Source organism: Macadamia integrifolia, chromosome 4 (assembly GCF_013358625.1).
Source record: "Macadamia integrifolia cultivar HAES 741 chromosome 4, SCU_Mint_v3, whole genome shotgun sequence".
NCBI classification, from domain to species: domain Eukaryota; kingdom Viridiplantae; phylum Streptophyta; class Magnoliopsida; order Proteales; family Proteaceae; genus Macadamia; species Macadamia integrifolia.
The window spans coordinates 26,244,278-26,259,549 of NC_056560.1; the positions used below are offsets into that span (position 1 = coordinate 26,244,278).

General features: G+C 45.4%; 1 protein-coding gene across 1 annotated transcript; it reads left to right on the forward strand.

The window, feature by feature from the left end:
* The first annotated feature begins 8,000 nt into the window (after positions 1 to 8,000).
* LOC122076536 (chaperone protein dnaJ A6, chloroplastic-like) lies at positions 8,001 to 15,102 on the forward strand. Its single transcript, XM_042641876.1, has 6 exons — positions 8,001 to 8,677; positions 9,450 to 9,518; positions 10,412 to 10,504; positions 12,610 to 12,731; positions 13,691 to 13,886; positions 14,833 to 15,102. Exons 1-6 carry the CDS (start codon positions 8,390 to 8,392, stop codon positions 14,881 to 14,883), a joined length of 819 nt encoding a protein of 272 aa, XP_042497810.1. The 5' UTR covers positions 8,001 to 8,389; the 3' UTR covers positions 14,884 to 15,102.
* The last annotated feature ends 170 nt before the right edge of the window (positions 15,103 to 15,272 follow it).

Consider the following 15,272-nt stretch of genomic DNA (forward strand, 5'->3'; position numbering starts at 1 on the left):
TCGGTGCTCTGCGCAGGCTCAGAACCAGATGGGTCAGGTGGTCCTCCGAGCCGAGGCCATGTGTCGGGAGCTTGAAGCCAGCGAGAGGGAGAAGGTCTCCCTAGACAACGAGCGCTCCATCCTCCTCGAGAAGGTGGAGCACCTGGAGTGCGACCTAGCCCTCGAGCGCCGAGAGTGCGAACGGAAGCTCTCGGAGTTGAAGTCGCAAATGAGGGCACGCCTTCTGGAAGCCGAAGCCCGAGGGGTCGAGAAATATCGGTCCTCCGAGGCCTTCAAGGAGGAGATCACGAACGCCATCGCCCCAGGGTACACCATGGGCGCTACCGAGGTCCGAGACTGGGTCCTCGGGCGCTACCCTGGGGTTTCCTTTGCAGACAGCGGCCTCATCTTTGAGGACGACGATGTGGAGGTGGTGCCTTCGACCACCGAGGTTGCCGACGCCGACGGTCGAGGCGGCAGCGAGGAAGGTGAGATCCAGCTGCAAAGGGAAGTCCCTCCGACCCCTGGTCGTGGGGGTTCGGACCAGGAGGCACTCCCAGCCGAAGACGAGGCAGTGAACCCGACAGATGCTCCTTAAGGTCGCCTCGGCCATCAGCGCAGGCTACCCCACTTGCCATGTAACTAGCCTTCGGGCTTTTTTGTAGTCTTTAGCCTTCGGGCTTTTTTGTAGTCTTTAGCCTTCGTGCTTCATATGTAACTAGCCTTCGGGCTTTAGTGTAGTCTTTAGCCTTCGTGCTTCATATGTAACTAGCCTTCGGGCTTTAGTGTAGTCTTTCGCCTTCGGGCTTCATATGTAACTTTTGCCTTCGTGCTTTATGAATTCAGCCGTTCTTTTTCCAACTGTCCGTCTAATGATTTTTGGTTCGTAAGTAGTTGCAGAGGGCCGAAACCCTAGTTGTCAATAGGCGCATGGCCCCGAGACTTGGCCGAGGGTCGACCTGTTAGCAAGTCAGACGAAGGCCGACCCTGTAATCACTAGCAATGTTTTACGTGTTTTCCCTCTCGGCTCCAGCCGAAGGGTTTGTCAATCTCATGAATCTGGGCCTTGGCCGAAGGTGGTCCATTCGATGGCTCCAGCCGAAGGGTTTGTCAATCTCATGAATCTAGGTCTTCACCGAGGGTCGACCTGTCAGTAAGTCGGACGAAGGCCGACCCTGTTATTACTAGCAATATTTTACCAAGTGTTTTCCTTCTCGGCTCGAGCCGAAGGGTTCACCGAAGGTCGAGGGGTTCACCGAAGATACCCTCGGCTCAAGCCGAAGGGTCTGTTAGATGGGGTCGAAGACCCAACAATCAGGATCACCGAATCACCGAAGATACCCTCGGCTCCAGCCGAAGGGTCTGCTAGATGGTACCCCTTCGGTCAGGTCTATTCGGCTATGGCCGAACTCCGAGCCGAAGGGGTGATTGAGCCTCCAAGGTGTGGACCTTCAGTCATCCGTTCCTCAAGGTTAGAGGTAATCAGCCTGGAGGATCCTCACTTGCCGTAAACCAGCTCTCGTATTATCATGAATTAAATCTTGCGGATTTCAAGATGAATTACAATTTAAAAGGTTCAGAAGAGCAATAATTGCAAAGAACTACAGACGGGAAAAAAACTAACAGAGCCACTTTACTACTGGTGGAATTTTCTTAGATTATCTGAGTTCCACGATCGGGGTACCCTTACTCCCCCCGTAGTCTCTAGGTGGTAGGACCCTGGTCGTATTACCCTCGAGACTCTGTAGGGGCCTTCCCAGCTTGGGTCTAGCTTCCCTTGATGCCTTGGGTCCGACACTTCCGCCCTTCTGAGGACAAGGTCGCCCTGCCTAAACTCGTTCTTCCGGACTTTGGTGTTGTAGTGCCTGGCGATCCTCCGTTGGTAGGCGGCCACCCTTTCCTGTGAAGCTTCTCTAGTTTCTGCCAAGAGGTCCAAATTTGCCCGGAGTCCTTCGTCATTTTCGTATTCGTTGTAATACCGAATCCGATGGGTAATAGCCCCTATCTCCACTGGGAGTACAGCTTCAGTGCCGTATGTTAACATGAAGGGTGTTTCTCCGGTAGCTAACCTCTCAGTGGTGCGGTAGGCCCAGAGAATGTGGTACAACTCGTCTGCCCATAGTCCTTTGGCATCATCTAGCCTCTTTTTTATCCCTTGGAGTAAAGTACGGTTGGTTACTTCTGTTTGTCCATTGGTCGAGGGATACCCGACGGAGGTTTTTCGGTGATTGATGCCGAGGGCTTCACAGAACGCGTCGAAAGTTGGATTGGCGAACTGAGTGCCATAATCCGTAACCACGACCTGGGGGATTCCGAATCTGTATACCACCGCTCTCTGGAAGAAGTCCCTTATGTTCTTTTCTGTTATCGTTGCTAGGGCTTCGGCTTCCGCCCACTTCGTGAAATAGTCGACTGCTACCACCACAAACTTCCTTTGTCTCGTGGCCAAGGGGAACGGACCTAAGATGTCCATCCCCCACATGGCGAACGGTACTGGGCTAGATAAGGACGACAGCTCGGTAGAATGTAGCCTAGGCACGGGGGCGAACATCTGGCACTTGACGCACTTTCTGACCAGTGCTTCTGCGTCCTTCCTCATTGTCGGCCAGTACAGGCCCTGCCTTAGTACTTTGTGAGCCAGGGCCCGGGCTCCAAGGTGTTGGCCACATATCCCTTCATGCACTTCCCGGAGCGCGTACTCGCCGTCGGACGAATCCAGGCACTTGAGGTACGGTGAGGTAAACCCTATCTTGTACAGCGTGTCATCCTTCAGGAAAAAACGTGCCGACCTCATTCTTACTTTTCTTGCTTCGTCCTTGTTCTCTGGGAGCTTCCCCTCCTTGAGGTATTCCATTATGGCGTCCATCCAGCTTCGGCCGTTTTCACCTACGGGTAACACCTCGTGGGGTTTCTCGATGCTTGGCTGTGGTAGTACTTCGAAATACACCGCTCGCCCAAGTTCCGCGAAGTCGGAAGTGGCCAGCTGCGACAGTGCGTCAGCGCTAGCATTCTCTTCTCGTGACACCTGCTTTACCTCAAATTCCTTGAAAACCGCTGACCTTTCTCGCACCGTGTTCAAGTATTCGGCCATCCTCTGCTCTTTGGCCTCATATTCGCCATTCACTTGTCGCACCACGAGTTGGGAGTCGCTATTCACTACTAGTTCCTTCACCATCAAAGCCCGAGCCAGATTAATTCCGGCTATTATTGCTTCGTACTCCGCTTCGTTGTTGGAGGCGTCGAAGTCGAACCGCAGGGCGCACTCTACTTTGAAGCCTTCGGGGCTTACCAGCACAATTCCCGCGCCACTTCCATCACTGTTGGAAGCCCCATCCACATACAGCGTCCAAGCCTCATCTGCTCGTCCCTCAGCGGATTCCTGCGGGTCATCGGGAATCGTCGTCTCCGCTATGAAGTCTGCGAGGGCCTGTGCTTTAATTGCGGTTCTCGGCTTGTACTGGATGTCGAACTCTCCCAACTCTATGGCCCAATTTACTAGACGACCGGACATATCTGGCCGTTGCAGTATTTTCTTCAGAGGCTGGTCGGTGAGTACGCATATTGTATGTGACTGAAAATATGGCCTCAGCTTTCTTGCCGCCGTCACGAGGGCGTACGCCACTTTTTCCGCCTTTCGATATCTTGTCTCGGCATCTAAGAGGGTTCGGCTGACATAGTATATTGGCCGTTGTTGCTTTCCTTCCTCTTTCGTCAATACGGCGCTTACAGCAACCGTCGATACAGCAAGGTACAGCTGTAGAATATCTCCGGTGTTCGGCTTTGTCAGCAGTGGGGGTGCGGCCAAGTACTCCTTCAATTGCTCGAAAGATTTTTCGCACTCCTCCGTCCACTCGAACCTTTTAGCCCCTTTCAGAGCCTTGAAGAAAGGAAGGCATCTATCAGCAGACCGAGACATAAATCTTCCGAGGGCAGCTACCCGACCCGTCAGCTCCTGGACTTGCTTTACATTCTGGGGTGACCTCATGTCCCGAATGGCTTGTATCTTGACTGGGTTGGCTTCGATTCCTCTTTCTGAAACGATGAAGCCAAGAAACTTCCCCGAGGCTACTCCGAAGGCACATTTTGTCGGGTTCAGCTTCATGCCGTACCGTCGTAGCACTTGGAACGCCTCTTCCAAGTCTTGGATATGTCTTTCCACCTTCAGGCTTTTCACGAGCATGTCATCCACGTACACTTCCATGGTCTTGCCAATCAGCCCTTTAAAAACTTTGTTCACCAACCTCTGATAGGTGGCCCCCGCATTCTTTAGTCCGAAAGGCATGACCTCATAGCAGTACAACCCTCCTTCAGTTATGAAGGAGGTTTTCGGGACGTCAGCCTCGGCCATTTTGATTTGGTTGTACCCCGAATATGCATCCATGAAACTCAGTGCCTCGTATCCCGCCGTGGCGTCGATGAGCAGGTCTATCTTCGGTAGGGGGTATGCATCTTTGGGGCAGGCCTTATTCAGGTCGGTGAAGTCGATACAGATCCTCCACTTCCCGTTTGCCTTCGGGACCATCACCACGTTCGATATCCACTCCGGGTAATGAATCTCACGGATGAACCGGGCCTTCAGTAACTTTTCTACTTCCTCATCTATCTTCTTCTGCCTTTCTGGGGCGAACGTTCTCTTCCTCTGCTGCACCGGCTTCTTCATTGGGCTGACGTTCAGGTGATGTTCTATTACCTCTCGGTCAATCCCGGGCATGTCCGACGCCGACCAGGCGAATACGTCAATGTTGCTCCGTAGGAATGAGATGAGCCTTTCTTGTTGCGGCCTTGGCATGGTAGCCCCAATCTGAAATTGCCGAGTGTCATCTCCTTCCTCAGCTTCAACTTGCACCAAGTCTTCGGCCGGCTCTCCCCGTTGATAACTGGCATCATCACGTAAGTCCTCTATTGGGAGCGTCTCACCCGCCTTTTCTTTTCCCCAGAGAGTAGTGGCGTAACATCTTCGGGACGTCTCCTGATCACCCCGACACTCCCCGACGCCATTCTTGGTTGGGAACTTCATTTTGAGATGGGGGGTGGAGACGATGGCCTTTAACAGATTCAACCCGACTCTTCCTAGTATGGCATTATACGCTGATGTAATGCTCACTACCAGGAAGTTGATCATCACCGTCGCTTGGCGATCTCCGGTGCCAGCTCGAACCGGCAGCTCTATCGACCCTTCCACCTTCACCGGGGCGCCAGAGAATCCTTGCAGTGGGTGTTCGACCTTTTTTAACTTTCCTTCGTCGAGCCCCATCTTCCGGAAAGCTTCGAGGAACAGGATATCAGCTGAGCTGCCGTTATCCACCAAGATCCTCTTTACTTTGCAATCTCCTATAGTCATGGCGATGACCAAGGCATCGTCATGCGGGGTCTGTACCCCTTCCAGATCATCGTCTGAAAAGGAGATGACCGTCCCCGTCTTTGCCTTCTTGTTCGACCATTCTGCCACATGTACGCTCCTCGCGTAGGCCTTCGCCTTCCTGGCAGAGACCGAACTCTCTCCTGCGGCCGGGCCTCCACAAATGGTTGCTATAACTCTTGTTGGGCTCTTGTTCTCCTCTCGAGGTCGGTGTCCATCTTCCTCTGGTGTCTGGTTCCTCCGCTGTTCTTGATTTCTTCTGCGGGCGAGCCCCCCTCTTTCATACCGACCTCCACCGTCTCTCCGACGGTTATCTCTCCGGCCATTGCCTTCCGGAGCCAGCTCTTTCTCCCGGTCTACAAATCTGCCTAAGTATCCCCTTCTGATCATTCCTTCTATCTCCCCCTTGAGATGCCAACAGTCCTCGGTGTCATGGCCGTGGTCTCTGTGGAAGTGGCAGTATCTATCCACATTGCGTCTTTCGGGATGTCGCCCCATCTTTCCTGGCCACTTCATGGCCCTGGCATCTGGAGAATCTTTTATCTGCATTAACACCTCTGTTCGTCTTCGGTTCAGAGGTGCATAGCTCTCAAACTTCCTCGACGGACTGGGGGCCCGACTGCGCTCGGACTTTCGTCTTTTTTCTTCGTCGGTGGGTTTATCATCAACCCTCAAGGGCCTCTTCCTTGCCGCCTTCCTTTCGACTTCTTCATCTGCCTGGAGGGTTTCCTCCATCTGGATATACTTATCGCATCGCGCCCTCAGCTCGGTCAGATCTCTAGGCGTATGCTTCGCCAGGGACCTCTTCAATTCCTTGTCCTTGACGCCACCCAGCAGGGCCGTGAACTCCTCCTTCGGGTCTAGGCCCCTGATCGTGATCTTTTCTTGTTGGAATCGCTTCATGTAATTCCGCAGCGATTCCCCTTCTTGCTGTTTGACGTTGGTTAGGTTCAACGTAGTCTTCTGGAGGGGCTGGCTACTAGAGAACCCCTTCACGAAGAAGTAACTTAGGTCGCTGAAGCTGTGAACCGACTTCGTCGGTAGTCGGTTATACCACAGCCTCGCCGCTCCCCTGAACGTCAATGGGAGGGCCCGACACATAATATTTTCTGAGACGCGATGGAATTGCATGGCGACCTTAAAGCCTTCCAAGTGATCGACGGGGTCCCCCGACCCGTCATAGGTGTCGTACTTGGGCAGGCGGAAACCGACTGGGAGCGGGTCCCTCATGACCTCATCAGCTAAGGCCGTATCATTGGTAAGGTCGGGCTCGCGGTTCCCTGTCTGGTTTTCTGCCACCTTTCTGATCTCGTCTTTCAGGTCTAAGATCATCCTCTTTAATCCCGAGTCCTCGGGCCTCTGTTTGTCCCCTTGGTGCTGATCCCCATGCGGGTCTCTTGCGTTGCGTCGCGTCCTACTTCGGGGCGCGGGACTCTCTCTTGCTCGGCTTCGAGGATCACGGCCGGCCCTCGTTGATCCCGTACTGCTTCGGTCTTCTTCTCGAGCCCTCTCGAACTGGACGTGCGTCCCTGGGGGTGCTCCGCCGGTCTTATGGGAGACAGCTTTGGAGACCTCCCTCATAGTCTCTGCCATCCGGTTGTATTTGTTCTGGAGGTCTTCGAACTGCTGCCTTGTCACGTATTCCTGGGCAGGGGAGGCTGATGGTCGCTGCCTTCCCGTACTGAATATCCAGCCGACCGCTGGTATCTGACGGACACTTCCCGGTCATCATGACCTCTTTCTCGTCCAGTCTCTGCCGAGGGAGGAAGCTCCCCTGAAGGTTCTTCCCCCATGTCTACGTTGGACGTCGCTCTCGTCCTTCTTCGGTTGTAGGTTCTTCCCACCATTACCGTCGTTCCCACAGACGGCGCCAATCTGTTGCTGCCAAAAACCCCGCTGATCCAACCTACACAAAAACAGACGACGGAGGCCCGGAACTTTGTCCGGGGTTAGTCCTCCGACGCTCAAGTCAGGGTCGGCCGCACAGTTCAATAAGGGAGTAATGGTGAGGGTGTTAGAGCTTACCTTCCCCTTTCTTCCGTGCCTTCTTATATAGCTCTTTGGCCTTAGGGTTTTTCCCCTTTCGGCCTTCTTAGAGTCCTACCCGAATACGTCCAACCTTCTGGGGGGAATATTCCCCTCATGCAGACGACGTGATCCCGCATGATTCTGCGGGCGTGCCTTGGTGATTGCGCGTGCTCGAGTGTGAGTGGTCTCTTGGAACCTTCGTCTGGCGGTGGACACGTGTCTCAGAGGCGACACGTGTCATGGCCCCCACCGAGGGGTTATTTTGGCTATATCACTAAACAACCCATAAGATCATATACAAACATAAATGCGAAGGCCTTGGTTGGTTGCAATAAGATCTTGCGGTGAAATTTTCCTTTTTTTCTTGGGATTTTGTTTGTGAAATTATGCAAGTGTTTTTTTTTTTTTTTCCCCTTCTTTGGGGCTGGGATTGTTACCTGATCATGTGGCCAGGTAGCTGCCAACACAAGGACCAACCAAGGGAGGTGCACATGCATCCAATTGTGGGCAAAGTGATCTTTTCGTCATCCCTTGTATTTGGGTGTAAGTGCACGCAACCAGATAGATATTTCCTCTCTTCCCCCCTCCCCCTCCATGGTGTTATCCAATTATTATCATACTTGGAAAAACAGAGAGGAGTGATTTTATTATTCAAACAACCACCGTCGTCTTGGGATGAATTTCTAGTTTAATGACAGGCAAGACAGTTCAGTTCTAATATAAGTCTAAGGTAGGTCGAAGGTCGAAGGTCGAAGGTCGAAGGTCCGACCCTTCTTTTCACCTGTCTTAATATAATAGTAAATAGGTCAGCAGACGGAGAGAGTGGCTGGGTGTCCAATCTGTCTAGTTATCTCAAGTGTAGACCGGCCCAGGGAAAGGCAATAAGACCAAAGCCTCTTCGTTGAAGAGAGAGCGAGAGAGAGAGAGAGAGACAGAACATGAACCCAAACTCTCGTCTGATCATGAAATGTCAGGTCCTCTTCTCTTAGAACAAACAACAAACAGCTTCAGTCCTGCGACTCAATGGCGCTGGCTCTCTCATTCTCCGCTACCCCTGGTTCTGTGAGTTTCTGCACTGAGCATCGGCAACCGTTCCACCATGGTTCTTCTTTCCTGGACAGTAACAAGAGTCTCAAGAACGGCCATCTATCCCTTTCTCTGTCCTCTCGACAATTCAATAAGAAGAAGCTCTCGAGTAAGCACTTGTCTACTGTAATTACTGCCGCTGCAGACTATTACTCCACTCTAGGGGTTCCTAAGTCTGCAAGCGTCAAAGAAATCAAGTCTGCTTACAGAAAGTTGGCACGCCAGGTAAGGGGAAGAACTCATTAGGGTCTTTCTCTCCTCCTCTTTTGAAGCTCGTCATTACTCTTGTCTTCTCTGTTTGTTTGTTCCTTTATTAGATTTCGTGCCCCAATCCTTAAACGGAATTGGTGTCGCAAGTCTTTGGTAGTAAGTATTTGGTTTGGGGTTCTGGTTGTGATCTTCTGATACCACATGAGCTGAAGAGATCCTACAGTGGGTGAAGATGGTGTGAGTCCACGTATGTCGGACTCCATCATCTTTATGAAGATGCTTTTGTCACTTCTACTGTTTGTCGATGAGATGAATGTGTGTTCTATTCATAATATTGAAACAGAGAGCCAGAGACTTTCTTTTATCTTCTGATTGAGGAAAGGATAAGCTGGCTTTGGTTGGGCATGCCGAAATATGTTATATAAACATGAACAAAAGGCTGTAATAAATTATGAACCCCTAACTGCCTTGAAGAAGGATAGTTGTAAGATTGTAGTGGAAATCTATTGAACACAGCAGGATTTAGAATTTCAAATGCCCATTATTCTTTTGGTTGTTTTCATGATTGCAAGTAACAAGGACTACAGAATTATAACTTGAATCAAATTAAAGACAAAAGTTGCTGCATTTTAGTAAAACTCGTGAACAAGTTGATAATACTTGTTTAGATCTTTTTACTTGTTCAACTTCAAATTCTTTTGCACATGCATCCTTTTAATTGTCCTATTTTCATTTTATTTTTATACACTTTGTAATTTTTTTTTTTTCATGTTCGTTATGTTTTAAGTACCATCCTGATGTCAACAAGCAACCTGGAGCAACTGAAAAATTCAAGGAGATTAGCACTGCGTATGAGGTGTGTCTTATTCAGTTGATTTTGATCCCTTATCTTGATTTTCTTCATCTTTGAATTTCTTCTTGGCCATACATTTATTAGGGAAATATATTATGGCTTAATTTTTAGCTGTGTCAATATTGTTGTCTTATTTTGTATACAAATTTTCAATGAAAGGTCTGTAAGAACCAAGAAAGAGCTGCCATTTTGAACAGCTGATTCATTCTTTCATTCCTTGCAAAATCCAATTTTGTATTGAGCTGCCTTTCCATATTTTTCTTGCATCAAAACATCCTAGGAAATCTAGGCTACCTATGTTCAATTTAACAGATCACACGAGTAGTCCCCTTAAATCCACAGTCTGAAGTAATCACTGTCCACAACCGTACACAGAATTCCACCACCAAAAGTGTGTTCATATAGAAAATATTGGAAATAAAATAAATTTATTACGATTTGACTTTGAGAAAAGCTTGATGATCTTCCTTAGCTAACCTATTAGGACTTCTCATTACAACTTTAATTTGTGGGGTACCTGTACAAGAGGGAACAATTGAGTAACTGAAAACATAAAGTACTTCCACTTCACTCTCGGTACCTCCTATGCTCCTAGCACAACTGCACCCTAGGGAAACCTTCCTAGGACTGTCCCAGTAAAGAGTAGGTTTCACTGGACTCCTTAAGCTATAAATAATGGGCTGTGAAGTGGTCTTTGTCCCATGGCTAAGATGCGTTGGCTAATATGCCTACTGATATGCTCTACATCAATATTCACGTGTTTTGGCATCTCATAAAGCTTTAGGAAACTTACTTCTTTCAGAGACCCTTTTTGTATTTGCACTTATGCACACTATCTCATTTATCTAGTCATTTTCTCATAGTACATTTGGAGTTCTAAAGTATCAGATTGTCAGGTGCTATCAGATGACAAAAAGAGGGCTATGTATGATCAATATGGTGAAGCTGGAATTAAGAATTCTGTAGGGGGATCGGCTGGAGCTTATGCGGTATTATAGATGATCTTTGTTTATCTTTCTATGTTTTATCTTAAATATGATAAAGATTTTTGTAAGAGTAGGATCTATCAGTAGTACCATGATAGCATTCATCTTCAGTCGTAAAGTTTCGAGCATTATGATTTTGTTCTTGAAGAGCACGGGTCACACTGCTAGTCACTGTTGTTATCAGACCACTCGTGCTGTGTTGTTCACCTGTGGCTATTAGATATCAGACCACTCGTGCTGTGTTGTTCACCTGTGGCTATTAGAGGGTTTTTTTTTGTTTTTGTTTTTTGTTTTTTGTTTTTTTGGTTTTTTTGTTTTTTTTGTTTTTAGTAATGGATATGTTCTTTTGGTTAGAGGGCAGGCCTTGGCACCAGGGATTAAAGTATTGATATCGGTACGCCAAAATTAAGATACGTATCGGAGGGTATTGTATCGTATTGGAGATACGCACATAAATGGATAGGAAACACTTTTTTATACACTTTTGCATAAAAAAAACAGTCAAAAAAAGCTACATATAACATATATTATGCATAAACACTGAAATAGAGAGTGAGAGACAAGTCTACTGGTTGTTTATATGCAATATATAAAAAATCCACACATTTTTTATCATTAATATTGAATAGATCTAAGAAAATTTTTAAAAAATTTGAAACCCTCATTTTTTGGGAAAAAAAGGTGTAAATCCCTTCAAATCTTGAGTTTTCTTTACATTGTGACTCACAGTTTGTTGTTATAACAATAATACATGTTACATTTACAAAAAAATTGGTAAATAAAGGATCATTTGTCAAAAAAATAAGGTTTGGAACAAGAAATTACCAAAAACGTTGGATGTTCTTCAACTTGAATGCCACTTAGATGTCACTTTAGTAAGTTGAAATTGCTAAACGCTTGTTTCAACCACTTCTCCTTGCCTGAAACCTTGCCTAAATAGCTAGCACCAAGTTGGAAGAACAAATGGGAGTCCCAAAGGAAGATTTCTATTTCAAACAAATCTAAAAAGCAAGCTAAATGGCCATTTAAAGCCCTGTATCATACCGTATCGGTACATATCGTATGGATACATACCTATACTCATTGATACGTACTGATACTTCATGGATTTTTAGAAGAAGTGTCAAACGTATGTATCTGTAAGTATCGGCATGTATCGGTCGATATATACCGATACTGTACGATATAGCCGAAGCGATATGGATTTTTTTTCCTGAATCGTATCCGTGTGTATTGTATAGATACCGACTGATACCGATATGGTATGATACGTGCCGATTCTTAAAAACCATGCATGGCGCAATGGTAAGGTTGCTCCATTGCAACCTAGTGGTCGCAGGTTCAAGTATGGAAACAGCCTCTCCACGTTACGGGGGTAAGGCTGCGTAGATTATGACCCTCTTCAGACCCCACAGTGGCAGGAGGCTCGCGCACTGGGTATGCCCTTTTTTTTTTTTCCTTTCTTCTTTTGGTTATTTGTATATCCAATTTTTAAAATAATAATAGGGTGATGGGGCAAGTAATACTTAAGAAGAAAGTCATTAGCACTAGAGTACTCAGAATTTTGACTTTACTTTTGAGCTTTTGCGTAAGGTTTCACAGCAGTAATCCTCCTCGAAATTGTTGGCTAAGTAATCTTGCGCAAATGTGTTTGGCGCCTTTGGCTTTTATGACATTTTCCTAGAGGAAATGCCTCTCGTTTCCACATGAAAGGTGGTTTCTGGGTGTGCAGAAGTGGTAAAAACTGGTTTTTCTCTAACTCGTCAGTCTCCCTTGCCCACGTTATCGTGTACAAATGTGTTCTGGGCCCTGTCTGAATGTATAACTAATGAATCTTATAATTTTTATTGTTTGTTAATAGAAAATAATGAGAATAAGAACAAATGAACTTGTGCTTTCTAGAGTATGGAAATTGCATTTCCTGTATTAAAGGTTTACTATTTTAAATTTCTGTCCCATCGCAACCAGAAGACAGTCTCAATTTCCATTTTATGGTGCATCAAAGCAGGCATTTATTTTAGCAGTTAAAACATCTCAGTAAGATGTTATGAGCTTGCATGGTAGAGCTGTTCTAGTGTAATCTGATACCATATTTTTCATCTTCACAGACTAATCCTTTTGACCTATTCGAGACTTTCTTTGGAGCAAGTATGGGGAACTTTCCTGGTATGGACCAGACTGGATTTAGAACGCGTGGTCGCTCTACTGTTATTAAAGGTGAAGATATACGGTGAGTTGAGACTTAACTGGAAATATTAATGTTAACCATTTCTACTGTTATCAAGAAATGGCTCCAGACTTTTATATTATAAGAGTAAAAGAGAAATACAAGGTCAATGGACCTTACGAGTTACGAGTGTTTGCATAATATCATTTTTTATAAAGAACTTTTGATGAATTATTTGAAGAATTAAAACATAGAAAGAAGTGATCATTAAAGCCCTTCTGGCTGTGTGAGCTGTTTGTGGTGATATTTCAAGAAATGAAGGTTGAGAATGTAGGATGCAGTTCCCCTCCAGACATGGGCCTCTGTTCTGAGTTCACGAAGAGCTTTATAAGTCAGTCACCTATTTAAATCTCTTTTATCCGTTGTGAAGGATCCTAAGTTATTCCATTCTTGGAGGAAATGAAAAAGTACAACCCTGCCTTGAACCCTTACCTTGATTTTCCATTCGCTTGAACTTTTTTCAGGTCTCTCTCTCTCTCTCTCTCCTTAATTTCAGCATATGATGCATCTAGCATCAGACCTTTTTCTCTCCAAACACGAGGCATGATCTCCATCTTCATTCAAGGCCTAGGATGAGATCTTCTCTGCTCCCTAATTTTGTCAATTAAGTGAGGAAGCTTCCAAGAGCACAACTAATTCATTGAATGTGTGTTGGCACATCTGTATTTGTGTGGTGCTTGGAGAGACTGTCTCTATTATGATTTAACTTCTCCTAACGACTAATAAATAGAGGATGTATGTGCATTTGATGCAGTCTTTGGACATTTTCCTACCGTTTGCTGTTTGATGATTCAAGCTTCTGTTGCAAAAGTAGCTCTTCATGTATCTCAACTGTATTCTGATTATCTGATAATGATAATTGGTCACTCTTATTCATACTGAAGTGACCTCTATTACTGCTATACAAATATTTAATTTTATAAGGGTCATTAGAGTTGACTCAATTTCCCAAAGTGTTTCAGTTATGACATGACTTTGGATTTTTCTGAGGCAATCTTTGGAACTGAAAAAGAGTTCGAGCTTTCTCATCTGGAAGTATGTGGAGTTTGTGCTGGTACTGGAGCAAAGGTAGGGTCCAAGATGAGAATATGTTCAACATGTGGTGGCCGAGGTCAAGTTATCCGGACTGAACAAACACCTTTTGGTTTATTTTCCCAGGTAAGTCATTTTCTAGTGACAAACAACTATTTTGGTGAATACGTTTGAAAGAGTGAACTTCTGTTTACTTCATGCAATTGCATTTTGGAACTACCATCGCATTGAAATGGTGACAGATGAAAGCTTCTACACTAAATTGATTTCGGCCCACCTCATGCAAATTTTTTTTTTTTTTCATCTACATGGAACTAAATCTCGGTCAAAACTGACCGAAATCTCCGAGGTGTCTTGGTTTCAGGCCTGGCCAAAACAAACCCAGACTGAAACCAGGTCCGAAACCGGGCATCTAATCCATTTTGTCTCTGTTGTTTTCTTTGCTTCATATCTCTTTCAGAGCTAATTAAAAGAAATAAACTTTCATAGTTTGTCTTCTATTGACATCAGAAGAGACTGGAGGATGTTTCTGTTCAGTGTCCAGTCTACTTTTGTTGTACGATTTTTATTCTTGAGGCTAGGTAAGTATAAAATTGCCAACTTATCTTGTCCCAGAAAAAAAAAAAAAAGTATTACCGTTGAATGTTCTGGATCGGATCATGAATCCTATTGTGGACTACAAGAGTTATTCATATATTCTAAAAATTCTAGGAGAAATATTAAATAAGTCGAATATTAGAGATTTAATTTTTCAAATCTTTCTTATCCATCTCAATCACGTAAGCAGTTACAATCAACACCTGTACACCTCATACTCTATAATCGATGTATATTATCATCCTAGATCAGTTGACATAAATTTATTACATACTCTTTTTCCATGATAGTTTCAGCACTATTTTATTTTATTTATTTATTTTTTAATTTAAATTTCCCTGAATCAACTCTGACACTATGTTTTCCTGTCACGAATTTTCTGCTCTAAAAGTGGAAAAAGGTTCAACACACGAGAGTGGTGAAGTCGCAAATTTTCTTTAGACAATCTAAACTCTTCTTTGCTTTTCCCCTGCAGAAAATAGGCAGCTGTAGTTTGAATAATTTGTACCTATTCGACCCCTATTGAATGCAAGAGAGAAATCAGGGTGTCAAATTTCTGCTTAAAAAAGGGGCAAATTTGAGCCTTTTTGAAGGTGGGATTTTGCTTGTCAAAGCCTGAGATCTCTTCAATATCGACATCTCATAAGATGGATTTTGAAGAACAAAAATTGCTGTATATTTTATACCAGATTTTTCTTTGAGAAAGGAAATTAAAATATTTTTGTAAGGTACAGAACTTAACCCAATTGACTCAACTTGAATTGCAGATTCAATTGAACTCAGAAGATTCAATTGAACTCAGAAGATTCATTAATTCGATTTTGAGATCCAAAATAATCCCCATATATTATTTGACAAAAGGCTCCCATGGTAAGATTCTATTGGAGCGCCTGGGATTCATATATTGGATTGCAT

Coding starts and splice junctions, on each gene's coding strand:
- LOC122076536 (XM_042641876.1), top strand. CDS start 8,390: ATGGCGCTGGCTCTCTCATTCTCCGCTACCCCTGGTTCTGTGAGTTTC. Junction 10,505..12,609: donor GATCGGCTGGAGCTTATGCG/GTATTATAGATG, acceptor TCATCTTCACAG/ACTAATCCTTTTGACCTATT. Junction 12,732..13,690: donor ATTAAAGGTGAAGATATACG/GTGAGTTGAGAC, acceptor AAAGTGTTTCAG/TTATGACATGACTTTGGATT.